At 39.9% G+C, this 25685-nt stretch overlaps 1 protein-coding gene across 2 annotated transcripts in view; it reads left to right on the top strand.

The window, feature by feature from the left end:
- Positions 1-25685, top strand: part of LOC122401501 (paternally-expressed gene 3 protein-like) — a 268898-nt gene that overhangs the window by 117676 nt on the left and 125537 nt on the right. Inside the window, exon 16 of one of the 2 annotated variants that reach the window (XM_043403674.1) lies at positions 2905-3915. The exons of the other annotated variant lie outside the window; for it this stretch is intronic. Within the exon in view, the coding sequence (XP_043259609.1) occupies positions 2905-3009 (105 nt within the window). The 3' untranslated portion in view covers positions 3010-3915. Of the gene's footprint in view, positions 1-2904; positions 3916-25685 lie in introns of those variants that run through there. 2 annotated transcript variants of the gene reach the window in all.

The following is a 25685-nucleotide window of genomic DNA, read 5'->3' on the forward strand; positions in this document are numbered from 1 at the left end:
TCCAGCAGTAAATACAATCGAGCTCGAATAGTAATTCCGATGCAGGGTTTAACGTGCCTCGTGGTTCGCAAGATAATACGATCGAAACGAGAAAATAAGTACGAGTTCTACTAGCAATTTTCAATTTCTCGAGAACGGACCGAGAAATATTCAGTTTGTGTGTAACGCGGTTGAATTTTCGCGTGTTTATGTGAATAGCTCGACAATGCCAGGCGATTAGGATTCATTAGAAACCATTGCAGCCGTGTTCGCTAATCCAAACGCGAACATAGGCTGGCTTACGTTGCAATTAACACATCCGCTAATTCTTGGTCGCAATTTGATGCCCTTTGAATGGACGCATTGCAACAATTCGTGTCTCCAACAATGCTATTATACGTCAGAGAATAGTGATAAACTCTGAGTACATGATGCTCTAATGACACGCAATTTAATAACATCGATTCGAATATTTTTATTCGGATCGAAGTATTTTCAATTTAAATAACAGAAAGATCAAATTGAGGGAAACAATTATAACTGTGGTTGGAACGTGAAACTCGACATTCGTAATCTTCACAGCTGACGACAGCTGTTACTCAAGATAACACAGTTACCCAGCACGATATCACTGACCCTCGGAACACGAGACACTAACATGGTTATACGAAGGGCGCAAGACTCGATATCTAGAATTCCAGTTTATAAGGTGATACCAGGCTTTAAAGGATAACAAGTTTCCACTCCGAGGCCTCAGAGTCGTGGAAACAAATATTGTGAATCTTAGAGTCGGTTCATAGGTCAGTGACCCATCTTTGACTGAGGCTGCAGGACACGATTCCGAGGAAGTATTAATGGGAGTCGAGATCAAAGACTCTGCGGGTTCAAATGCCGATTCTAGGAAACACGTCGTATTATACAATACAATTCCAAACACATTAGGATCACGGAAGTTGATTTCTCGGAATTTCGAATGCCCCAGATATACTAAATGCTTCTGGACGCATCGTGAGTTGCAATAGCATTGGATGCTTTTGAAAGGATCACGAGATCATTAGAGATATCGACGTGTTCCGAGAACCTCGATGGCATCAAAGGTTTCGGGAACTATCAAGTGTCCCAAGGAGATTTTGGACATCACAGAGACAAGTCCCAGAGAATATTAGAGATTAAGCGGTGTTTCGAAAGTTCCTGGTGCAATATATGTTCTGGATTACCAGAATTATGAAGTATCATAGTTTCTAGAATCTCTGTTTCATATTGTATTACCGTCGAGTGCATTAATTTCCAAACCGTGGATCGCAAGATAAATTTCTCTCGAAAAATTACCGCGTTCGAAAGTGGATCTCAGCCCATTTAATAAGAATTTGATTCCTGTATAAAATTGAAAGGATGCTACTATTATCGTAGACTAAATCGTGAAAATGTGAAGCCTGCATATTAATTAAATAAAAAAGAAATAGACACAGCTGTTCCAATAACCAATGACGACTGTGTTAAATCATCACCTTGTCGTTATCTTAATTCGACTTCCACGATCTTTCTATTCAAAATATCGAATCCTACGCCTTGGAGATTCTTCGAAATCGATTCGTATGATACGAAACGGTCGTAATCGACTTCCGTACATCCGACTTTCTTAGTATCGTATTCCACATACTCCAGGTTCTTGGGTATCATGAGCTAAGTGCTGTTGTGTCCGGTATCGTGTTCTGTAAGCTTGGACTACTTAGGATCGACTTCCATGGTTTTGAAACGTTTCATATCATCTTCGATACTCCATTCTGTGACTCTCAATTTCAACATCTTTGCAAGTTTAATGTTTACATTAACGGAATACAACGTTCTGGTCAATACGAATTGTTTATATCGCCGTTGATTTCGTCCCGTACCATATCCAAATATTTTCTAGTTGCATAAATTTACGACCGTACGTCGATTCGGTTATTTAACTATGCTTTCGGAATTTACGTTTATCGTAAAAACGAGTAAAAGTTTTACGGGAAGTTCTCTTCCACCATAATTGCTCGCTTTTCCAATTTATGGTTTCCTCGTTTTCCAGTTCCTTATTGCGTGAACCTGTAATTTTAACTTCGGAATAAAGTTTCTTTTAGAAAAATATAGTTTACGCGCGCAATCGCCGAGCGATTCTTCATTTACACCGCGAAATTATACTTTCCTCCTCCTCGAACCGTTTTATTTTACTCGTCCGTATGCCGTTTTCCAGCACATGTTTCTAGAGACAATTTCGGCGTCGTATCCGAGCGCTCGTGTTTATTCATGAGCACCGACGGAATAATTAAAACGGCCTCTCTGGCCTGTTCATATTTACAAGCGAGCTTTGTTGTGTTCACAGCGGCGCGTTTAAACGCGGTTAATTGCATATAATAATAGACCTGTCGATGCTATTTTCGTTTCTATTCCCGTAACTTTTAACGATGAATTCTCGTATCCGTGTACTTTACGTGGAATAAAATTATTTATTCTCTGCTTGCTATATTTATCTTTACTTCGAGGTATGAAAGTGAGATGTATTTACATATTGTACCACAGTGGTTTCTCTCATTTATTTTCTACGTCTCATCGAGACTGAATGTTGGATTTTATAAAAGTTAGCCAAAAAGTAAGAACACTGCTATTATTATTATTATCTTCATTAGGAGCAAGTCCTAAAATACTTGTGCGTTTGCTGTCGCCTTACAGTCGGTTCTGACATTTGACTAATTGAATGTGTGCCGGGTTTCAAATGAAATGTCCTTCACGGTAGAAGATATACCATGGCGCGAATGCATAAATGCATGTACATTTAGTTATCAATCATAAGTCTGACTACATTAGTCTGACATTACTTCGTTTATAATTGTATAACGACAAACAAAATTGTCTAGCGCGTTTACATATTTATGTGCTTGTTTTCTGTTGCAGGTGAGTAACTATATTCGTTCGATCTTCTCGAGAATCGTATTGATCCGGTGCGTGAAATCGACGGTCGCAGGTGAGTCTTATCTTCGCACAGTGCTTTGTCCTTAATTATGGTGGTGGTCGAATTGGGCAGATAGTCGTATTATTACGATCTCGAATAAATGTCTGCCATTCGATGACGTCGGTTTATGCTTAGCTCCTGAACCCTCTGCGAAACTTACGATACGACAGGAGTAACATACTATCCTCTGCGAATGAAGATTTTGCGAAAAACCGTTAAACGTAAGTGCTCCCCGGTCGTAAAAATGATAAGCAGAGAACAATGCTTTAGTAATATTGCTCAATTTCTCTCTAGAGAGTCGCTTGAGCGAGAAAGCAAAGCTTCACTTCGCTTCACTAGTCGTACTTGTTAAACCGTCTACGATGATTCACATTTAACCAACGTAAAGACAAATACAATAATACTTCGATTTAGTGTTATTAATGGACAGAACTCAACGGTCTCATATTACATTATCAAATTATATATTATTTGTTGCCTCCACGAAATTATTTTAATCCCGAACTGTAAATTGTAACTTTAGAAATTTTTTTTTCCATTTCGAATTTTATGCTCGGCTATATATTCTTTAAATATTGCATTATCCACATATACGCACACTGTTCGTGTGTACTTAAATTAGATTTACCAAACAGTTGTATTTAATGACCACATTTGGCCCCAATTAGTCCGCTAAATCGAGGTTTTACTGTATTTAGATTATGTAAATTGATGCGAGAAATGGTAAAAACGGCACGAATACTAGAATTTAAGTTCATCCCTCGTATTATGGTATGTACTATAGGTTAGACCTGACGTGTACGAAAATTATTTTTGTACGTATTTCAGGGGAATGTTTTGTGCCAGAATTTTACATTGTTACGATTCCAAATTCTTTCGAGGACATATTAGCGCGTGATGTATGTCAAAAATTAGATTAATTTAATGATTCGTTACTCGGGAAGAGTAATACAACAGCAGGCACCAACACTTTTTATTTTTATAATCTTTTTTCTTTTTTATAATACGTTTCTCTAGGCACAACGATGGCAACTCGTCACAGCGAATACGATTGTGATTAAGTATGAATGTTCCTATTTGTCAAAGTTGGACTGACACGCGAAGATGAAAATTTCGACAGTTTATCTCGATCTGAAATTATCGTGATTTTTTAAAGATTTATGGACACGCGCAGAGAATGGTTGGAGCCGCAATCCAATAATTCCTCGACACGTTATATGTCACGAACGTAATATAATATTTTTACGCTACCGAACGAGCTTGGATATATCCAATGTAGGCCAGAAAATAATCTGATTTCTATTGCAAAGATTTTCGAATAATATATCTGCTTGATAAAAACGTTTCACTGGCGAAATATTTTTTATGATTTTATTTGCACTCTAACGAATCGGAAAGAATTCAAATGTTACGTGAACATTGTATTTTTTACAAGCAAATAAAGCCAATAGTAAAAATTTGTCAGGTACACGTGCAATTGATCACGACTGGCAACGGTGGCTGACCATATATCGTTATTTCTACTTGAATTGATGTTAAAAAATATTGACGGCGATACGGCATTATTTGTTTGCGCTGCTTTTAATTAGTTACCATAGAGGAAGTCACAACTTATTGTAAAATATCGTCCTTAAATGTGTTCAGGTATCAAGACAAGTAGAAATATCGATGTATGGTCAGACACCATAGTTAAATTGCATTGACGATGGAATTCTCAGGTTTAATCTTTACCAATTTTATTATTATTACATGTTTTCATGTATTATTATCTATTGGACATTTTCATTCTCTTTTTTCACTGGTAAAACTAATAATTTTTCTGTTCGACACGTTGCAAGCCCCTTAAATTGTAAAAGAAAACGAAACTATGGTTTCAAACAATTGAAAATTAGAATACCCACAATTTATCATAGAACTTATTTTTACAGCCTCGTTAAGATTCAAGAGTCTCATCTAGATTTATTTTCTTCGACGTGTAATCTTGAAAATTAATTTTTTTAGCTCCCCGGTGAACAAATCGCGTCACTTGTGAAGGGATGACGTGGTTGCCGATGTGTCGACCGTACTTCTTATTAATTTCGTTTAAAAATTTGCTGGTTAGGAGGGGGGAGTACGATTTTGGAAACCGACGGACACGATTTTAGGAAACGAGCTCTCGTAGCCGTCGGTTTGCTCGCTGGAATATCGAGCACTCTTTCCGCAGCCGCTAACTCGGGGAACCGTGGACCATCGAAACGACCGATGACACGATTTACATTTTACCCCGTTGTTCTGCGGCGTTCTCCTCGCTAAATCGCCGTTAAATCCGGGAACGCGGTCTCGGTTTACCCCGATACGAATACCAAATATGCGCTTCGCGTGGATACCGCCGGCGAATGGCGTTCGGGTTACTTTGCAAATTCTGGTTAATTGTCTCGTCTGTTCCCGTGCCCTGTCTTTACGTGAACCGTACTGCCAGGATTCATCCAAGTTCAAGCTTTTCCATTCTCTTTCCCAACGGGGTCGGTTCACGTTTGCACGATATCGAATCACGAATTTCGAGCACGGGAACGTTCGAATCGTAGAAACGATAGAGAAAATTTACTGATAAATTTCCAAGTTCCTAGTCGTTTACGATATATTAATGATTCTGGTTCCCAAACTGGACCGATGGCTTTCGTGGTTTCGACATGGCTGATTTAACTTACAGTCATTCGCAATTAATGTTTAATATTTCACAACGACGATCTTGTTGAATATTTGTAAACAGGTGATGCTCCGTCTGTTCAATGTGTTTACTCATGGAGCACAGCATTTATTCGACGTTTTTAACAGCTAGTGAATTAGACGACAAATTGCAATGTCAACGTAAAATTCTCAGATTTATGAAATATATTTGTCCGTGTCGTATTTCTATTTTGTGGAATGCCTTGTACGCTGCAAGTTTGTATGCAGGAAACGCTTTCCAGACACGTACATATCGATTATGGGATTGAGACCGTACTTTTGCGAACCGAAATCGGGTTGTTTCGTGGAAATTCAATAGGTCGTGCGTATGGTTTCGAACAGAACTCAATAATTTTAGATTTTTGTTCGAGAAGGGAAATTGTACTTAAAATTTTTAATTTTTAGTCTAAATTATCAATCGAGAAATGGTCTGTGATTCGATTGCGATTTAAATTTTTAATCAATCCTAGCGTTGTAAGTTCGTTAGTGATCCCGGCGTTCAATAAAGTTTCCGAGATTTACGCGGCACCATAATTACCGTGAACACCGAGGGCATCGTGGAACGAGGCTAAACGATATTGCGTTCATGTAAAAACCGGACTTTATGTTCTGAAAGAAAGGGCTCGTAACAGCAAAGACCTATCTCGAATATACAATTTTCTTGCGTTGCGTATTTTACGTATGCGCCATTAAAAATTCACGATAAACTGACCGAATTATTCCTGGTGCAATTCGCGTGGAACGATGCAAAACAACTTGGCACCGCGGGCACAAAATCTAGTCGATGCAGATATGCCTGGAAGAAAGGTGTCATTCTATCGAAAACTGACAGTTCACAATTTAAAAAAACCAAAAATACAAAAAGAAAAATGCCCGCGGCTTCGGCAGGTGAAATCCACGAAATTCAAAAACAAATAGCAGTTCTCTAATCGCAAGTTGCGACAACTTTCCAATTGCTGTATTGTACCATCGGTCGACGATATTCGTTCGGGCCAATTAACAGCCTTCAAATGATAAAAGCGCCAGCGAACAGCCATGCACGAGAGAATTTATCAATGAAAATTTCATCGTTCCTGCTATGTTACTCTATTTTCTTCTCTTTCGAGTGATTTTGGATAGAGAAACCGTTAAGCCTCGCTGGTTTATTACATAATTTCGTTTCCAAAGCGGGCTTCGCGATCGATGACAATAGGAAATCAGGGTAACACGAATAAAGGGGACAAAACGCGAGAGTGGGGGGGAGAAGTAGTTTAACGTTGGCTGATTTCTGATTGTACAGCGCTCGTAAATTAAACTTTGGATACTTTGAAGTTTCGCGAAAAAAGAAAATACCGCTTCCCTGCTCGAAACTTCAAATTAGATTGAGTTTCGGGTCTCGAATCATAATTTTTGCGAAGATGTCCGGATAAAATGTCACTAAATTGTCTTCCTGGAATATTCAATAAACAAATCGTGGCTTTTCGAAGGGCGCGTTACGCAGCAACGTCCCTAGCTCAATTTGAAAATTGGTAGCTCATAAAGGTGGAGTCAATGGGCGGTAATTTAAGGTCGGAGGCTTAATGGTTACGAGAAAATCGACCCGTTGGGAATACAACGGGGCAACGGAGTTTTGGGGAACGGAAATGACAGAATACGAGGAACTTTAATCGCGCGAAGCAACGGCAGATTCGAAAATCGTTGATGTAAAATATGTCGACGGAAAAAATTCGTCAGCCGTTACGTCTTTTCATCGTTTCGCCATTGTCTTTGGCTTTCGGTTCGTTTTTTCGGTGCGACGAGTATTATCCGAACTCTGTCGTTCGTTTGATATCGCGGAACGAATCAGGGTTAACGTTCCTCGTCACTCGAGCGCGACGATACTGTGTTTTTTCTTTTTTTTTTTCGTTTTTTGATGGAACTTCCTCCATAAAGAGAAACACGGTATGCCAAGTGTGATCACCTTTTTATCTGGATGTTATCGAGGACACGCGAAATATCAAACGCGCGAAACGTTGGGCTCTCTCGGGGCATGTCTTCGTACAACTTTCTGGCAGAAACAAAATCGCTTTCTGATAAGGTACCCAATCTGTTCTCGCGCCAGAGGAACATACGTGGAATCTCAAAGGTTTCTCTCGAATGCATAATCGTTCTGTGAAATTAAATATCTCTCAAGACATCGAACCAAATTTATTTTTATACGAATCCAAGTTTGAACACTAAGACAATACGAGTCTGATTTAATTCCTATCTATGGACATAAAAAGCTGAAATTTTGCACAGAGGTTTCCTTTATGATGTATACAAGAAATAAGAAAGGATATTCCGAAATTCAACGCCTAAGAGGGTGGAAAGGGGTTGCAATGTTTGTATGAGGAATATTTTATTTGTGGTCGGATTTACTTGAAACTTGGTCTTAATGCTCTTTGACATAATTAATCAAACACCTGTTTCGGCATTTTAAGAAATTCTACCCCTAGAGGGTTGAAAGGGGGTTGCAACGTTTGTATGGGACATATTTTGTTCGTGGTCGGATTTACCTGATACTTGGTTCGAATGCTCATTGATACACTAATTTCGTTTTAAAGTTGCCTTATTTCCGTAAATGAATCTAGAAACTTCAAATTTAACATGTAAGTACGTAATTATTATCTTATCGCTAAACCGTTGCAATGGTGTAAATACGCCTAAATATCGGTATGGGTGTCGTTATAAAGGTTTTCTGGGACGTTAATTATGAAAATGGTATCAATTTTGAAATGTAAGATCGCGACATGACATAAAATTAAAACTCTATAAAGGTGAATGGGGGCTTAAAAGGTTTCATGGAGAAACAATACCTATTTCCGAGGAAACTAAACGGTTTCCTGTGTGAGCGAAGCCGCGGGAAAAAGCTAGTACAAGATAAAAGTATTCCGAATATGGTTGGAACTAAAACTGTCGTTGGTAAAATTGTAAAATTTCACACACTCGCCCCTGTTTATTTCCGCGAGAATTAGAGTTCACGGGAAGTCGGTCCGAGCGTGTCATGAAAAATTCAAACACGGTCGAACCGGGTGGAAACACTCGCAGAAATTTCATTATACGCGTTCCCTGTCGTCTACAAGCGAGGATTATTGCGAACCGTCCACGCATCGAACGGCATCAATTTCGGATCATTATTCGTTACGTTGACTCGTAGGTTTCGAGAAAGCGTAAATATCGTTCGAAGGAACGAGACGACGGGAGCATGTATCGCGCCAGGGCACAATGATGATCTCTAATTCCGAATAATCACCCACGCAGTAACGCGAACGTCGCTTTATTAGTGGTGACGCGCTCTCGTAATTCCGCCCGAGAGGGTAGAAAACGAACGACTAGTTATGGGACTGTTATGGCGCGAACGTGCGGAAATCTTTAATATACGCCATTTGGCGGCCATCCAGGCACTATAAATATTAGAATCTACCTCGAAACGCGTTCGATCTATACTCTGTTTAATCGGGCTGGTGAAACAAGGGATGCACGACGCGATACACGAGATAAATATTGCGGTTACGAGCCACCATTCCCATTCTTATTGGTCCAAAGCGTCGTAAACTTTTAGGTCCATTTTAATAATTTTTTTTTCAAAGTAACTTACAACCTTGTTTGAAACGCTCTGAAACCTGGTAAAAGAAAAATTTCATTTTATAGGTAAATGAAATGAAGAGAGCACTTCGAAGTTTGAATTTTTTAATGTTTTTTTTCTGTGAACTTTCTTACCTGGTACGAGAATATTTTGATTACAGTATTGATTAAAGTTTGAGACGTTCGCTCTAGACGGAATGCGAGTTCCGGTCGTCAGAAAGTGTCAGATGGTTGTGGTATTCTATTGTCTCACGGACTCTCACCAATCCATCCTCGCTCGTCTCTATACACTCATCAGATTCATCCACCTCGTCTCCCTACGGTACTAATGCTGTTCAATCTCACGTTAGCGTCGAACCGTTTCTAAAGGTGTTAAGTTAAATATAGGACACATATAGCTCAACAAGTTTAATAAGATCCCCGAGGTAGTGGCCTGAATGTGGAGGAGTGAGTGGTGGGATCGAGACCAGGCTGTTAAACTATCGCTAAGGCTGTTGCGTCGCAATGCCAGGTATATTTGGAAAATACATGTACCGAGACACTCTTCCTGCCGTCGAATCGGGGTCGCCAGGCTTCGTATGGAGAGGTTTCCACCAGACTCAGGGCAAATTCGATTCGTACCTAACGAATACAAACCGTAGATTCCCTCGATAACTAGCATAGGATGTTTGAAAAACCCATCAATAGATTTTGTTATTAGACTGCGGATGTTTATGCACTTTTGGGAGATTTTAATTATCGAAAAAATTGCAGAATGCAACTTCATTTTAGACGAGACTGTTCTGGGTCTCAAACATAGTTCAACTTTATCAATGTCAAGTATAATCGAGAAATTACACTATCAATCGCAGTAAAATATACAACTGTTTCCTTTTCCATTTTTCTCTAACACGTATCGTTCACGAAAATAGGTTCAAACTATATGTCATCAGTGAACCACGCTGACCAAATTCTAGAAATCGGACGAGACATTGTTCTGGGTCTCAAACATAGTTCAACTTTATCAATGTCAAGTATAATCGAGAAATTACACTATCAATCGCAGTAAAATATACAACTGTTTCCTTTTCCATTTTTCTCTAACACGTATCGTTCACGAAAATAGGTTCAAACTATATGTCATCGATGAATTACACTGACCAAATTCTAGAAATCAGACGAGACATTGTTCTCGGTCTCAAACATAGTTCAACTTTATCAATGTCAATTATAATCGAGAAATTACACTATCAATCGCAGTAAAATATACAACTGTTTCCTTTTCCATTTTTCTCTAACACGTATCGTTCACGAAAATAAGTTCAAACTATATGTCATCGGCGAACCACGCTGACCAAATTCTAGAAGTCGGACGAGACATTGTTCTAGTTCTCAAATATAATTCAACTTTATCAATGTCAATTATAATCGAGAAATTACACTATCAATCGCAGTAAGATATACAACTGTTTCCTTTTCCATTTTTCTCTAACACGTATCGTTCACGAAAATAGGTTCAAACTATATGTCATCGATGAACTACACTGACCAAATTCTAGAAATCAGACGAGACATTGTTCTCGGTCTCAAACATAGTTCAACTTTATCAATGTCAATTATAATCGAGAAATTACACTATCAATCGCAGTAAAATATACAACTGTTTCCTTTTCCATTTTTCTCTAACACGTATCGTTCACGAAAATAGGTTCAAACTATATGTCATCGATGAACTACACTGACCAAATTCTAGAAGTCGGACGAGACATTGTTCTAGTTCTCAAATATAATTCAACTTTATCAATGTCAATTATAATCGAGAAATTACACTATCAATCGCAGTAAGATATACAACTGTTTCCTTTTCCATTTTTCTCTAACACGTATCGTTCACGAAAATAGGTTCAAACTATATGTCATCGGTGAACCACGCTGACCAAATTCTAGAAATCGGACGAGACATTGTTCTGGGTCTCAAACATAGTTCAACTTTATCAATGTCAAGTATAATCGAGAAATTACACTATCAATCGCAGTAAAATATACAACTGTTTCCTTTTCCATTTTTCTCTAACACGTATCGTTCACGAAAATAGGTTCAAACTATATGTCATCGGTGAACCACGCTGACCAAATTCTAGAAATCGGACGAGACATTGTTCTGGGTCTCAAACATAGTTCAACTTTATCAATGTCAAGTATAATCGAGAAATTACACTATCAATCGCAGTAAAATATACAACTGTTTCCTTTTCCATTTTTCTCTAACACGTATCGTTCACGAAAATAGGTTCAAACTATATGTCATCGATGAACTACACTGACCAAATTCTAGAAATCAGACGAGACATTGTTCTCGGTCTCAAACATAGTTCAACTTTATCAATGTCAATTATAATCGAGAAATTACACTATCAATCGCAGTAAGATATACAACTGTTTCCTTTTCCATTTTTCTCTAACACGTATCGTTCACGAAAATAGGTTCAAACTATATGTCATCGGTGAACCACGCTGACCAAATTCTAGAAATCGGACGAGACATTGTTCTGGGTCTCAAACATAGTTCAACTTTATCAATGTCAAGTATAATCGAGAAATTACACTATCAATCGCAGTAAAATATACGACTGTTTCCTTTTCCATTTTTCTCTAACACGTATCGTTCACGAAAATAGGTTCAAACTATATGTCATCGATGAACTACACTGACCAAATTCTAGAAATCAGACGAGACATTGTTCTGGGTCTCAAACATAGTTCAACTTTATCAATGTCAAGTATAATCGAGAAATTACACTATCAATCGCAGTAAAATATACAACTGTTTCCTTTTCCATTTTTCTTTAATACGTATCGTTCACGAAAAAAGAATAGTTCAAACTATGTGTCGTCGATAAATCATGCTGATCAAGTTGTAAAAATCGCCAAATAAACAACGAGAGCGGCGATTCTTTGTTCCATTAACTTGAAACGAATACACTAAGGCGAGCAAGCCATCGATGAAGTTTGATTCGGTTCGATGGGGCGAGCATTATAGGGAATCGAAACCGTTTTTAATCGCGATCCAGTTAAACGATTACGTTGATGTTTTTCCGCGTTGGTACGGGCTAAGTGCATCCGTTAACCGACGCACACGCAGTCCCGGAAATCAGTAGCTCGTTCCGCGTATCGGTAATTGCATTTACCGTGAATCACACCGTTCCGACGATTTGTCTCGTGCAATTTGATGGAGGCTTCATTACGGTTTCTGGCCGTACACACCGTTTGGTTTCGTTCGACTGCGTCTCTGCGCGTAAATCCGGCACGCGAGCGACGTTCGTTCGAAATTCCGTCAACGAGACCCTGAACAACTTGTCGAGTCCCAGCAACTCGCAGAATTCTATGGTCCGTGAAACTTGGAACACAGTGCCCGACTCCACGACCATTTCGATCAATGAGACACATTCTCATCAGGTACGCGTTTATTTGGGTATTCATTGGAACGCGTATGTACGTGAACGTTTGTAATTATAACATTTATCGATTTAAGAAACTTCTGATTACTGGGGCAGTTACCCTGTCTATTTTGTGATCGAAACTGTTATTGGTTTTTTCACTTTAGTGGGACGAACTAAAAATAAGATTCTATGTATAAATAACCGAGGGGAAACGAGAGGTCTGCCAGAAAACACGTCGCTATCGATTGGCAGAATTGTTCTATACCTCGCGTAAAAATAAAGATAATCAATGGTTTGCGTATTATTTCTTGTAAAGCTATTCATCTTTCGTCGATTTAAATCACTTTTAAACTCCGCGAATGCACGCGTCGTTGCGTTTGCGAATTAATTGTCGAACAGTTTTGAGAGTCGAATTCGGTACTCGGAATTTCTAAAAATTATCTCGGTAATGCAAACTCTCGCTTTTCGCGCGAACAACGACGAACAAAAATTAAAGGAATTTTCCCGGCGATCTGGATCGTTCGTCAACTTTTCCATTTTATTATCAGATTCGGAACAAAGTTGAAAGCTGCAGAAACTGCGCCGTGGAATCCTGAAAGCCGCGTGCAAGCGTGACTTTTATCAACGTTTTATGTTCCAGATGGACTGACAAATAGGTTAAAATGAAATCGTTGTAAACACGAACGCTTACAGTTGTCCAGTCATTGTTCGATCTTTATCGCGCGAGCCACGGGAAGTTTAACTTCGTTCGGTCTGTGCGTGCATTTTTGAGGAATCAATTAATCAACGCGAGAACGACAGGCGAACACGTACTTCGCGAAGAAAGATCCGGGCATAAAAACGTCACGTGAACACCGGGACATTGAGTTTCGAAAGAGGAAATACCCCTCCCGCGGTCCCACATCTGTTCCCAGCATATTCTTTTGTGATTTGGCACTGGTCCGAGGAACAAACTTTGAATATCAACAGAACCAGCGGATTTATGTCTACTTTCTCGAGTACTGTTGCTCGCTTACGTCGAAATAATTGCTACGAAAGGACGGTCGATGAATTTTTATTGCCTGTTTTATTCGAGAATGCTATCGACAAACGGAAATTTCAATATCAGAATGAAAATTACGCGTCGAAAGGGAATTTCATTCTCGGATAATTTTACGTGTCAATTTCATTTATATGGACGACCAGTTTTCATATAGTTCTGTCATCAATTCTATTTATACGTGCAATCAAGATGATTATGTAGGACGTTGTATTATTCTACGTTGTACATTTAATTTATGTTTATCGAGATGAACGTGTGAGATAACTTCGCGTCAGTTTGAGTGACATTTTTGTATAATTTGGTGTTACGATTTTAATTTGCAGAGCTTCAATTTCTAGCTCGATACGTGGAATAAAAAATAGTCTCGTAGGAACCAGCGAAACAATTTTTGCAAAAGGTACAGGTAATTGAATACGCGAGTCGTATTAACGAATTTCATGCAGAAGGTACGAAATGGGAAAGTTGCAGTATTATTTTTAATCCGCTTTCCCAAAGAAAAATTATAACGAAGCGTCGACCCGCTTTGAATATTATACTTTCGCTAGTTAAATCTAGTTTAATCCTCTCGAAGCTACGTGTATGAATAACAATATTCACGTACAGCTGAATGTTTCGCGAAACAGGCGATGTTATGAAATAAAATAAAATTGAAAAAGGTAATTGAAGCGATTTGGTCAAATATTCAGTGAAATAAATAAATTAAACGGAACTCAAACAACACGGTAGAAAAGTGTGTAAATAGATGGTGAGACAAGTGTATGGCACGACACACATAGATACGAGTCTGCATAGATCGGAGAACAGGAAAATGAATTTATTGCCTGATGAATAAATCAGTAGTAGAGGAACTTGAACTTCAGGGAGCTCGACGTCATTAATTAAGCGCGAGCTAAATGCAGGCCAAACGAGCGTGTAAGGCCTCGCCCATAATTTACGTGCGACCTCGTACAACGTAATTAATGTTTATTCGATTTCTTTCGTAGAAAATTCGCGATAAACGTCGCGTTGATTCGACGCCACGTTTATAAAAATCAATGCACTAAATATTCTGTGATATTTTGTTCTACCTTCAACACTGAATATAACTGCCCATCGTACATCAGTTACAAAAAAAAAAGTTGTCGATCCTCCAAAGAGCACTTGGTTCGTCGACAAACTACAAAAACGACGCTTTTTACGATTGTCTGGCGTTACATGAACACAGGATAAATTTAAAGAATCGTCGGGATCAACGGATCGAACGTTTCATGCATATTCAAGACCGCGGCTACACAGAGGGTAATCGTGATTAATCGTATATTTATGATTTACGGATAAACCGTGGCCGTTTTACACTTTACACGAGCGTAGATACCGTGACGATTTATGCCGAACGAATACGCGTCGAAACACGGAAATGCCGTTGGATGAAATAAAGTTTGCTGGTCGATTTTTGATTGAAATTTTAGCCTCAAAGTCCGTTCGAGCAAACGTGGATTCGTTTTACGGCTCTCAAAATTCATTTGAAATTGAAGTATTCCTGCTTTAAACGCGAACATGGAACGGAATTTAAGTACGCGGTCGGTTCGCTGAGATCGTTCGCGAATCTTCGAGAAAATAAACGTTGAAAAACGTCGTTTCAATTTACGGTTGTTCGATTAAACGGAGAGCAGAATGGACGCGGCGGCGGATGATTTCTGTTTGAGACTGGAGATATCTCTCGTGGGTACGGAGAACGGTATTTCCTTGATTCCGGCTCGATAACTTGGCGATTCCCTGGCCTAGCAAATCATTTGCATAAAGTACGAGTCAGCTTAGACCGAGATCGGAATACATTCCGCAGTAGGAACCGCGCGACCGTCTGTGGATCGAGTAGATCATTTCAGACGTCGCGTACTCGTAAGTTCGATCGACTCGATCGTAAAGCGATAGGCATTGTTGTCACAAGAAATATTAATTAGAAGAAAGAAATTACCAAAGTAAAGTGTTGTGTATGATAAAATTATTAAAGTTTGCAAAATAAATAAATAAAGAAGCCTACGATAGAAAATATACATCAATTCTATCATACTTGGGTTAAGTCAATTTAACGAAAATACTATTTGTAACGGGTCGTTGAATCATTCGAGTCAGTCATTCGGAGGGATCGTAATCGTAGGATCCGATTCATCTCGATCACAGGCTTATTTCTATGGTATCGAAGATAAGTCGCGACAAATCAGGTGGAAAATTGAGCCCCCACCGCGTCGCGGGTCGACTATTCGTTTTTATTTCTCGATCGAATCGCGACTGAGGCATCGATCGAATGTCAACAAAGGCGCGGTCGTTTGTCGCGATTCGAACGGTGAAAACACTTGAAAATCAACGCGATTGTCGTGGAAGGAAAGAGTGGAATCTACAAATTATCCGTTCAATTTTCATTAGCGTGTTTTCGAAGTAAGCACCAATTTGTTCAAGGCTGTACTTCGTGACTTCTACGTCTGTGCTTCGATACTAATTATCGAAGTGAGATGCACAGAAACAGATGATAACAATATCCTTCAAAGCATTCGAGACGTTTCGTGCCCAGAATTTCCGAAAGCTCGAAATCCATAGAATGTTTGATAGAGATTGCAAACGTTCGAAGCACAGAGTTCGAGTGTTTGAATGCGAGGATATTACGAGTCAGTCGCTGAAGCTTAGAGTCAAGGATGGGAATTATTGTCTTCAATATGCACGAAGTGTACGTGTTTTCAATTAGTGGAAGTTATGGAGAAAATCTGAAACTATAGCCCAGTCACGTCGATTCGTCATTACAGCTGACTCAGGCACGTTGATTCGCAATTAACCACTTTGTAAATCGTTTTCTTCGGAGGTAGAAATAATCTAGTGCGTCTCGAAAGTACGTGACAGCGATAGAATGTTAATATATTCATAGAATATTCGCAAAATTGCATATTCTGTTTATAGGGTCCATAAATCGACCCTTTGGTGTATCCTCGTTAATTTTGCGACAAAACAGACCACATTAAAAAATAGAAATAATGGTCACTTGTATTTAGAAAGAATTGTTAACCAAATGGAACACTTCCTTTATGTAATTAATATTTTTCGAAGTACTCGGGCTCTGAAGTTCTACTTCCGTGAACCAGAATCTACATGCGGACCTTCGCGTCCGAGTCTTCGTTAATGTTTATATTTAAACTTTGTTGCCCCGTTACTATTAAGTATATTTTATCGCGTTTGCAAACGACACGTTTTATTTGCCACGTAACGAGTTCCGGGACTCCGTAGGTACAAACAGTGCGCCCTTGTGGGCTGTAGGAAGAAATGTCGAGTCCTCCACATTCTCCAAGTTTCAATTAAGTTTTCGAGTTTTCCCACGCGTGCACGAGTAAACTGAGAATGCTGAGAGTCGGAGGTACAGAAATTCCGAGCGCAGAAAATAGCATCGATGTTGCATTCTGTTGTAAATTTTGCTCGATCGTTTGTTTTCGCAAAAGGCCGTTCGTATCATTCTCTTCGCCATACAGTAGACTAGTGTATAACGCGTATTAAACTTATTAAAACATTAAACACGAGCAGTTCCGAAGCTACTAGTGCTTTATTCATTATTGAGCCACTGTGGGAAGCGGTAAAGCTTTCTCTTTACAATGGTTCTTGATTTTTGGCGATCCGACTTTCCGTTTTGGAGATATCGCAATTTAAGGGAAAGGGTAATTTTTCAATTTCCACTGTCATCTCTCGCGCCGTCTTAGAAAAGGCTATTAACGCGTATTAAAAATACTAAAACTTTAGACGCGTGCAATTCCAAAACTATTAGTGTTTTATCCATTATTGAGCCACTGTTGGCAGCGGTAAAGCTTCCTCTTTACAATGGTTTTTTGTTTTTGACGATCCGGCTTTCCGTTTTCGAGATATCGTAATTTATGTAAAGGTGTAATTTTTCTTAATTCGGCTATCTCTGTCTCCGTCGCGCCAGAGCTCTCTCTCTCTTTCTCGTACGTGACTCGTGACCTAGTTACTACGAGCACGTGCGGTCAACGACCTTGACAAGGCCGTAGTAAAAGTTCATTCCCCGCGCGACGTAAACAAATCTTCGAACCCTTATATCTTCGAAACTAGCCACCGCATCGACTTGAAACTAAAATCGTCATACCCCGGAACTAATCAAACTATCGACTCGTTCGAACGCGCGTTTTAAAGGGCATTTCATCCTTTATCCAATGAACGTAACTACTTTTATAATTTATTTCGTCCTCTATGTTTATTTTTCAATTTACTTTGACGCGATCGACTTGAAACAAAAATCGCTGTATCTCCGGAACTAATTATGCTATCGACTTGAACGAACGCTCATTTTAAAGGGCATTTAATCCTCCATCCGATGGGCATAATTAAAATGAAATCTGAGAAATAAAATTCCTTCACCGTACTCGAATCTATCGAAGCGTTCGAGTATGCGAATACGGAAAAATTGGACACGAAGTATTCCACAGTCTCGGTTCGTGAAAATCACCGCCGGCGACGGAGATCGTTCGTCTGATTGCTGTCGCCACCAGGTCGACGGACGCGGCGCGTTTTGTGCGTTTTACGGCCCTGCAACGAAACCTCGGGAGAGAAGAAATAAACGAAAGAAAGATGCCGGGCGTATCGTCGAGGCAGCGCTGACAAAATAGAAGGAAAAATGGGAAGGGGCATCCGCGGAGTCGGTGAATCGTCGGGTGTGCTTTTTTCGACGGGGAATCGGTGCTCGCTAAATGCGACTGAAAACTGGGACGCCAGCAATAAAACATTTCTGATAGCACCGCTGGTAATAACGGAGGGAGATAGAGGGACAGTTGCTTGCTATTTAACGCGCCAACGGTACTTGCGGATTTTCTTTCGCGCGGCTCGAGTAAATTGCAGTTCATCGCCGAACCTATCTTGATTAAAAAATACCTTCGACGTATATCGCGGAACAACAGGAATTGGTAATTGTTTTAAATTCGAGTTTTCGATCGCTGTCTCTGTCGTTTTTCACTTCACTCTCTCTGTAAACGTGCAAAACGACTCTACCTGCTAAGCACAGTAAAAAAGTAAAGGATCATTTACCACAGCCTATTTCCTCCGAATATCTAACACTTTCTTTGGGATCTCTGGAGCGGAAAATCGAACAGCTCGAGTGTCCCGTTCGCGATTTCATAACTTCCTTGTACGCCGGGTGGTTGTCTGTGTTCGGCAATCTGTCAGCCGCCGTTCGGGGAATCTGGAGAATTGACTTCTGCCCCGGAAACTTCGCTCGTAGCTAGGTGACGGGACAATCTGCCGCCCCGAGATTCGAGATTCGGCGTCGGAACGCATTCAGCCGGATTGATTTGCCGCGCTGAGCGAAGTCAACGGAACAGAGTCTAATAGATCAGCCGGTATGGCATTAAGCGGGCATTCCGCCCGACACGGGACCAATTAATCGAGCTGTTGCCGCCTGAAAAACAATTAACCGCGCGTTCTGCCCTCCCCGCCGTGGATTCGATTCGATGGAACGGTGATCGACTGCGCCGACCCTGGCCGGAAATGGTCGCGATCGAGACGAAAACTAGCGCGAACGATCTTGGTCGCGATGCCCCACTGCCCTCGCTCTGCGACTTAACGTCCAGACCACGGTGAAAATAAATGGAAGCGTTTGGTAAATAGTGAATTTAATAATAATAATAGCGAGACTCTTTGTCCGAGTATAAAAATAATATGAAATGTAACAAGTAACTAGTCGCGACACATATGGTAGTCCTACGGTTGATAGTTATGTATTTCGACGTTTCGTGCGACCTGCCAGTTGCGCGTACAATTATTATCCTTCTTCTCGTTTCGAGCGTCGTAGCTTACACACGTGTTTTTTATTCTGTATCGTTTCACAGTTCGAAACACGACAGTGTAGTTTCAAGACTCTGTTCATACAATTTCCACTGCCAACAAGGATAAAATTCCCGTTTTTATTATTAATTCGTATTATGGTTACGACTCGCGATACAAAGAAACAGATGGAAAATTTAATTTTCTGTAAAAATATAAACAGTCGTGTGCACGATTCTTACTCGTGTTATCGGTCACTATCGTGCACAGTTGTGTTTAGCAACAAAATTTCCACTCGGAATATCGCGTTCGGAGTCCAAGTATCTCTTAATTCGCCATAAAAGCAACGGTACAAAACCAGTCGCGTATCGGATTTCGATTTCATGTCGCAACAGTTTCCTCAACGTCAGTCTCCAAGACATTGATTACTTCGAAGCATCATTTAGCCTGTGTATCTCTCAGCAACCCTTCGACTCCTGGATCTCAGTAAGCTTCTTGTTCAAGTTGATTAAAGTCAGTTAATCCCTCGCGAGTCGTACAGTAATCCGTGTACCGAACGACTATCGTTGAAGCTGGATCGCGAAACAACCTTATTCCACGTTAAAATATTTCTGTATTTACAATGGTACAGGTCGTCGTCGAGTTTACCAGCGCATTAGTATATCGCGAGTACAAATCGATCGTTGGCTTATATTTCGCTGCTCGATTTAGCTCTAGAGACTCTTGCATCCCCCAAGGTTGCGAAACGAGTTGATCGATTGCTCGCGATATATTTCCGTGGCCGCGGACCCGACGTGGAAAGAACTGTTATTTCTGTATCGTGGTTTTGCAACGTCTCCGAGATGTTGTTCGATTGACCGGGGCTGACGTAAACGCGTCGATGGGTCAAAGTGTACGCCGAGACGCGAAAGGAAACGCAACGAGGCGCGCCAAGGTGGCGAACGAAGGGAGGATACCCCGGTCGGGAAAGCACGACCCAGAAAGACGAAAGTGGCAGATTCTCGAACGGTCGAGCGACAGTAATAAAAGCGACAATGGTAGCTTTTACGAAGACAACGGCGTGAGAACGGTTACACGTATCTACGCGCGCCTCGAAGCGGATGTTCCCGTTTTCTTTTTTCCACCGTTACCCGCTGCCTCGCCTCCCGGCCGTCCCCTGCAACCATAAATCGCGCCAGCAATAAGTTGTCTCTTTTCCCGGTCGCTCGACCCGTTTCTTCCCCCACCCTCCATCCCACCCGTCGCGTATCTCTCGCGCTTTAGGAACGAAATACTCCGGTTTCAAACGCTTTTAAGTGCTTTCCGCTGTTGCTTCTGAACTACCCGAAAATCTAGCCGGGCGTATATCCAGCGCGTTCCACTTCTGATCCACCGGAATTCCGCGACAGAGAGGGCCACACGCTCCCGGGATAAGCCAGCGAACGCTCTTCGGGAACCCAGTCCCGTCTTACGATCGCAAACATCCCATTTTCGACGAACGAGTCTCGTCGGAACACTCGCCCGCCGACCCTCGTCATCTTTAATTCATTCCGCGATGTCGATGATATTACCGTGGCTCGGAATCAAAGGATCCACGACGCCGAAACTGCTGCAACGTTGATCTTTTTCGTGAAATGTAGCCTCGGGGAACATCAGGATTTAATTTCGACTCGTAGTCAATTCTACCATGGAATAGGAATAGAAATCTTTCGAGGCTTCGTTTTGTATTATTGGAAAAGGTAGGGCTATGGGACGTATGATTTTAAATGAAACAATAATAATTAATGGTAGAATTTCACTTTTATTCGATACGTAAAGGTATGTCTCAGAGTTCTGTTCTCCAAGAGATCTGCTACTGAATTGTGCACTTCACCAGCAGAAGAAAGGCGAGAGTGAAGCGCAGTTCGCCCTAGCGACGAACTCTTATCTTTGTATAATAAACACCATGAGTTCGTAGAACCCATGGCCAAAACTCCAGACGTTTTTGTAACAACGTGAGACCGTTAGGAAATCCAACATGTATTTATCGAAGCATTTCAAACCTTTTACTAGTAGACTCGGGGCATCGGTAGCAAAATCATCGATCATCGAAAACCAATCGACGTTGAAAATGTTATAGATGGTGAAGTAATAAATTTATAACTGGTTTTGTTAAACACAAATTTCTTCGTCGTCAAAAATACGTCAATCCTCTTTCTTACGATCGATTTGTTCTTCCCCAAATTGTTTTCATTGCCTTCCAAATATCTTCGCAGTTCGTTCACGATAAAATCAATAATTCTCACACACGTGGAAAATGAAATAGTATCGGAACGAGAAATGTACGTCGATTTTTGTTAATTTCGAGGGATTCTGTTCGGTACAGTATTCGGTTACGACCAGCCAGGACAATGATTGGAAATGATGTCGTATACGATGACGATTGTACAACAGCCGCGTATACGTGTTGCGCTCGCGACCTCTTGGCAGGTCTCCAAACTCGTCCGTGTCGTTTTTACCGCTCGTAATTGAAAGTTTGTTTGAACGACCGCGGCCTGGAAAGTTTGAACTCCAGTCGCATGAGCGCGGCACGTACGCCGCAGTCGTCATTCGAGCAGCAATTTATAATACCGTAATAACGTAATCTTGAAATCCGCAATAGTAGCTGGTCTGCTCGCCTCTAATCCACAGATCGGAAACCCGTAAACGTGTCGAATGAAAGTCATCGAACGTTTTCGGGTTGCCACCGTCTTTGAAACATACTGTTTCATACCAAAAAATGTACAAATTAGAAGATGAGAACGTAGAAAGTGTGATCAAAAATTTCGTTAGAGTTTTGTTTAGTTGGGAAAAAGTTTAGTTTGCCCCCTTCAAACGTTACTTCCAGCCCTCAAAATATTTTTTAAACTCACTCTACAGCGTGCTTGGCGAGAGCAAAATATTTCAAAAGAATACAGTGGTCGGTGACTTATTTTTATTCGTAAATTTTCTTCTCCATTCGACGAAGGTCGATTTCGAACGTACGAGTTTTAATTCGGTCGATCAAAATTTTGTATTCAGTGCTTGAACTGTACAAACTCCGGGTTGCTTTAATTTCGTCGCCAGTTCTGTTTGCAGAAAACATTAAGCGCGCTTGGTCGAATAATTTCGTTTCTCGTGGTTCCAGCGGTTGATTGCATCGTCCTCCATATCTTAATTTTGCGAATAATGAAACACGAAGATAAATTCTCAGCAAAGCAGATTAACGTACATCCTGCGGGATAAATCTTCCTTATCTTCGTAACGAATTAATTTACAAGGGTCGAGCAACGTTTCGTAGAATTTTTTCTAGTTTTAAACACCGCTCCACCAAAACTGCATCAAAATATTTGGCTTGCTTTTAGCCACGAAGCTGGAATCGGGAAGCTTTCATCGCAATTTTTTGAGTACGCAATAGTGAAAATAAATTATAATACGAAAGTAGACATCTTGTCATAACGTGGTGCCTTCAAATTACGATTAACTTTCATTTCGTTGTTTTTATTTTGTTTTCAACGGTTGTTCCGTATACAACTTTGGTAACGTGACTCAGCATTTCCCTTGTCGACTATCTTTGTACTACTCCCACGATATCGAGGATTAGAATCCACTGCATTTCGAGTCTGGTTTTTAAAAATTTCAAGCTACGCGATGTCTGTTTCTCCAAACATATTTTATTCCGTTAAACCGACAAATAAATAGTTTTTCAACATAGAAAACGCGAAGCTCCTCCGTCCAATTAATGCAGTTAATTGTTTCTCTTGTAGATGCCTGATTAAATTCGTGGTTCGCAATGGCTGGTCACAGTCCTTAATTGACCATCCAACGAAAACGACCGTTCTGCAATTACTCTCTCATTTAAATTACGTAATTAGTACGAGCTATCGTTGGAGAAACCGACCGTGTAGGAACAATGGCAGCTATATGATCTCGCGCGTTGCATAAACTCATCGTATCCTCGGAAAACAGAATTTCCCGTTAATCTATGAAGAGTCCAATTAGATTGGAAAGGTATTTTCAGGGAAAACGGAGGCTTTATTCATAGTTGAGCGTAAATATCGCGGTATGATGGATTACACGACCGCCAAAGCGCCGGGGATTTTTGAAAATGTCGACGGCACGAAGGTCGCTGAACCAGGGAACATTGATTTCTCGCCCCAGAGAGCCACTGTAAAAGTCAACGATGACTATTTACGCGCCGGTAATGAATATCGCCGTCGACGGGACGATTAGCGCGACGGGCGGAAAAAGTTCGAATCGACGAATAGTAAATTATTAGCTCGTTCCACGCGAAATTACCGATATCGCTGTTAACACTAGATTGCCCAAGGAAGTCATTTTGACTGCTTTTTAATTTCAATTAGAAAAACAATTATGTATATAATGACAGAATTTCTTAGAATTTTGTGACTTTTTCTACAACATATAAATGCGTTTATTAATAATTGTAGTTACCTCCCCCCTCCTTCATTTCCGGTATATGTATATATATACAATATGTTATACCTATATTGCCCAAAGGCAGTCATTTTGACTGCTTGGGAAATTTTAAATAATCAAATGACTCTTATTATTGAATTGAGTAAATTTCTTATATGACCAGTTCGGCTCTGTATTGAAATAAAAGTTTTCATTCCTTTTCGATTACTGACACATGATAACATACAAGTACATGATAAATTGTCGATTTGGGCGTATACTTGATAAGTTGCAGTTTCTCAATAAGCTAAAGTAGCACTTATTCTAACAAGTTGTTTATTTTATTTCTTTTGCGCCCTAAATTCATGAAAGGAATGTCGAATAGAAGTGAGTTATTGGAAAAGCTAACGAACATAAGCGAAGAGTGCTCCGATATAGAATCAGATGCAACAAATTCTGAACTATCATCCGAAGATGAAGCGGATTATATTCAAAGTGAAACATCTGACACTGAAGATAGCGATGAAGAGTCGATCACCAATGATGAAAATGAAAATGTCATCAATATGCCCAGGAAAAGGTGTAGGGTGCTAAGTAGTTCAGAGTCTGATGAATACAAATACAACGAAAAGAGTTCTTGTTTCAATACAGAACTGCAAGACAGAAAAATTCATTAGAACATGAGGACCCACAAAGATCAAATGCAACCCATTCTAACAAACGTAAAATTTGTCAAGTACGACTTTGCCACAACAACAAAACAAATAATATATGTGAAAAATGTCAAAAGTATGTTCGCGGAAGATGTACACATAAAAAGATTTCCACTTTCATTTGTAAAAAATGTACAAATAATATAAATTATTTTTTTTTCTCAAGTGAAGTAAATTTTTTTATTGTTCATATTTACTAATAACTTGTTATATAACTGTAAATAATATAAAAAATATTAAAAATTAATTTTAAATAAATTTCTTTACACATTAGTTATTCTTTCACAATGCAGCCATTTTGACTGCTTTTGGGCAATATAGGTATACATATACTAAGTTTCAGTCTTTTTAGTGTTAATAAAATTAAAATAAAGAACCGTACTATAACCATAATTTTGACTTTTAAACGTTTTAAACTCTTAAATTTCTTGCTAAATAACATTTGAAATTAAAACGTCACCGCGTGAAAACACCAACAAAAATAACGCAAAATTTCAATATCTCGATCGAACGAAATTTAATTCTTCGAAAATACCTTTTCATTTCGATTTACCAAACGTACTGCAATTCCATGCGGTTGAACTATTCGCATCGTTCCATGGGTTTATTGCTGTTTTTCCCCTTTTCCACGGAGAACTTTTGTTCCTTTTTCGCAATCGCGACGAAAAGTATAAAAGCGGATTTCGCTTCGACGCTGCGGTCCGTCCTCGACCCCCGACTTTCGATAGAGCGAAAGAGTTCACCGTATCAATTATCAATTAAGTCCGTGCGAATCGGATTTATCCGCGAAGTCGAATTAGCCTAACTGGGGTGAAACTTTTTTTTCAAACATACCTGACCTTTACTCAAGCCCGTAAAAAACTTCTCGTCATCTTTTTTGAACCATAAAACAGTGAAACAGAATTTTCCATAACAAAGTCTTAAGCATCGGTTAACTTAAAGCCGCGAGTTAACGTGAACTTGTGCATACTGTAAGCAGCGCCACCAAAATAGTGATTCTACGTGAAAAAAATAGATGGAAAATTTCTAATACAATCTTGTTGTACGTGTCCTCCATTTTGAGAAAAGCAATTTCG

Source organism: Colletes gigas, unplaced genomic scaffold (assembly GCF_013123115.1).
Source record: "Colletes gigas isolate AHSC1104 unplaced genomic scaffold, ASM1312311v1 Colletes_gigas_Sc00025, whole genome shotgun sequence".
NCBI classification, from domain to species: Eukaryota; Metazoa; Arthropoda; class Insecta; order Hymenoptera; family Colletidae; genus Colletes; species Colletes gigas.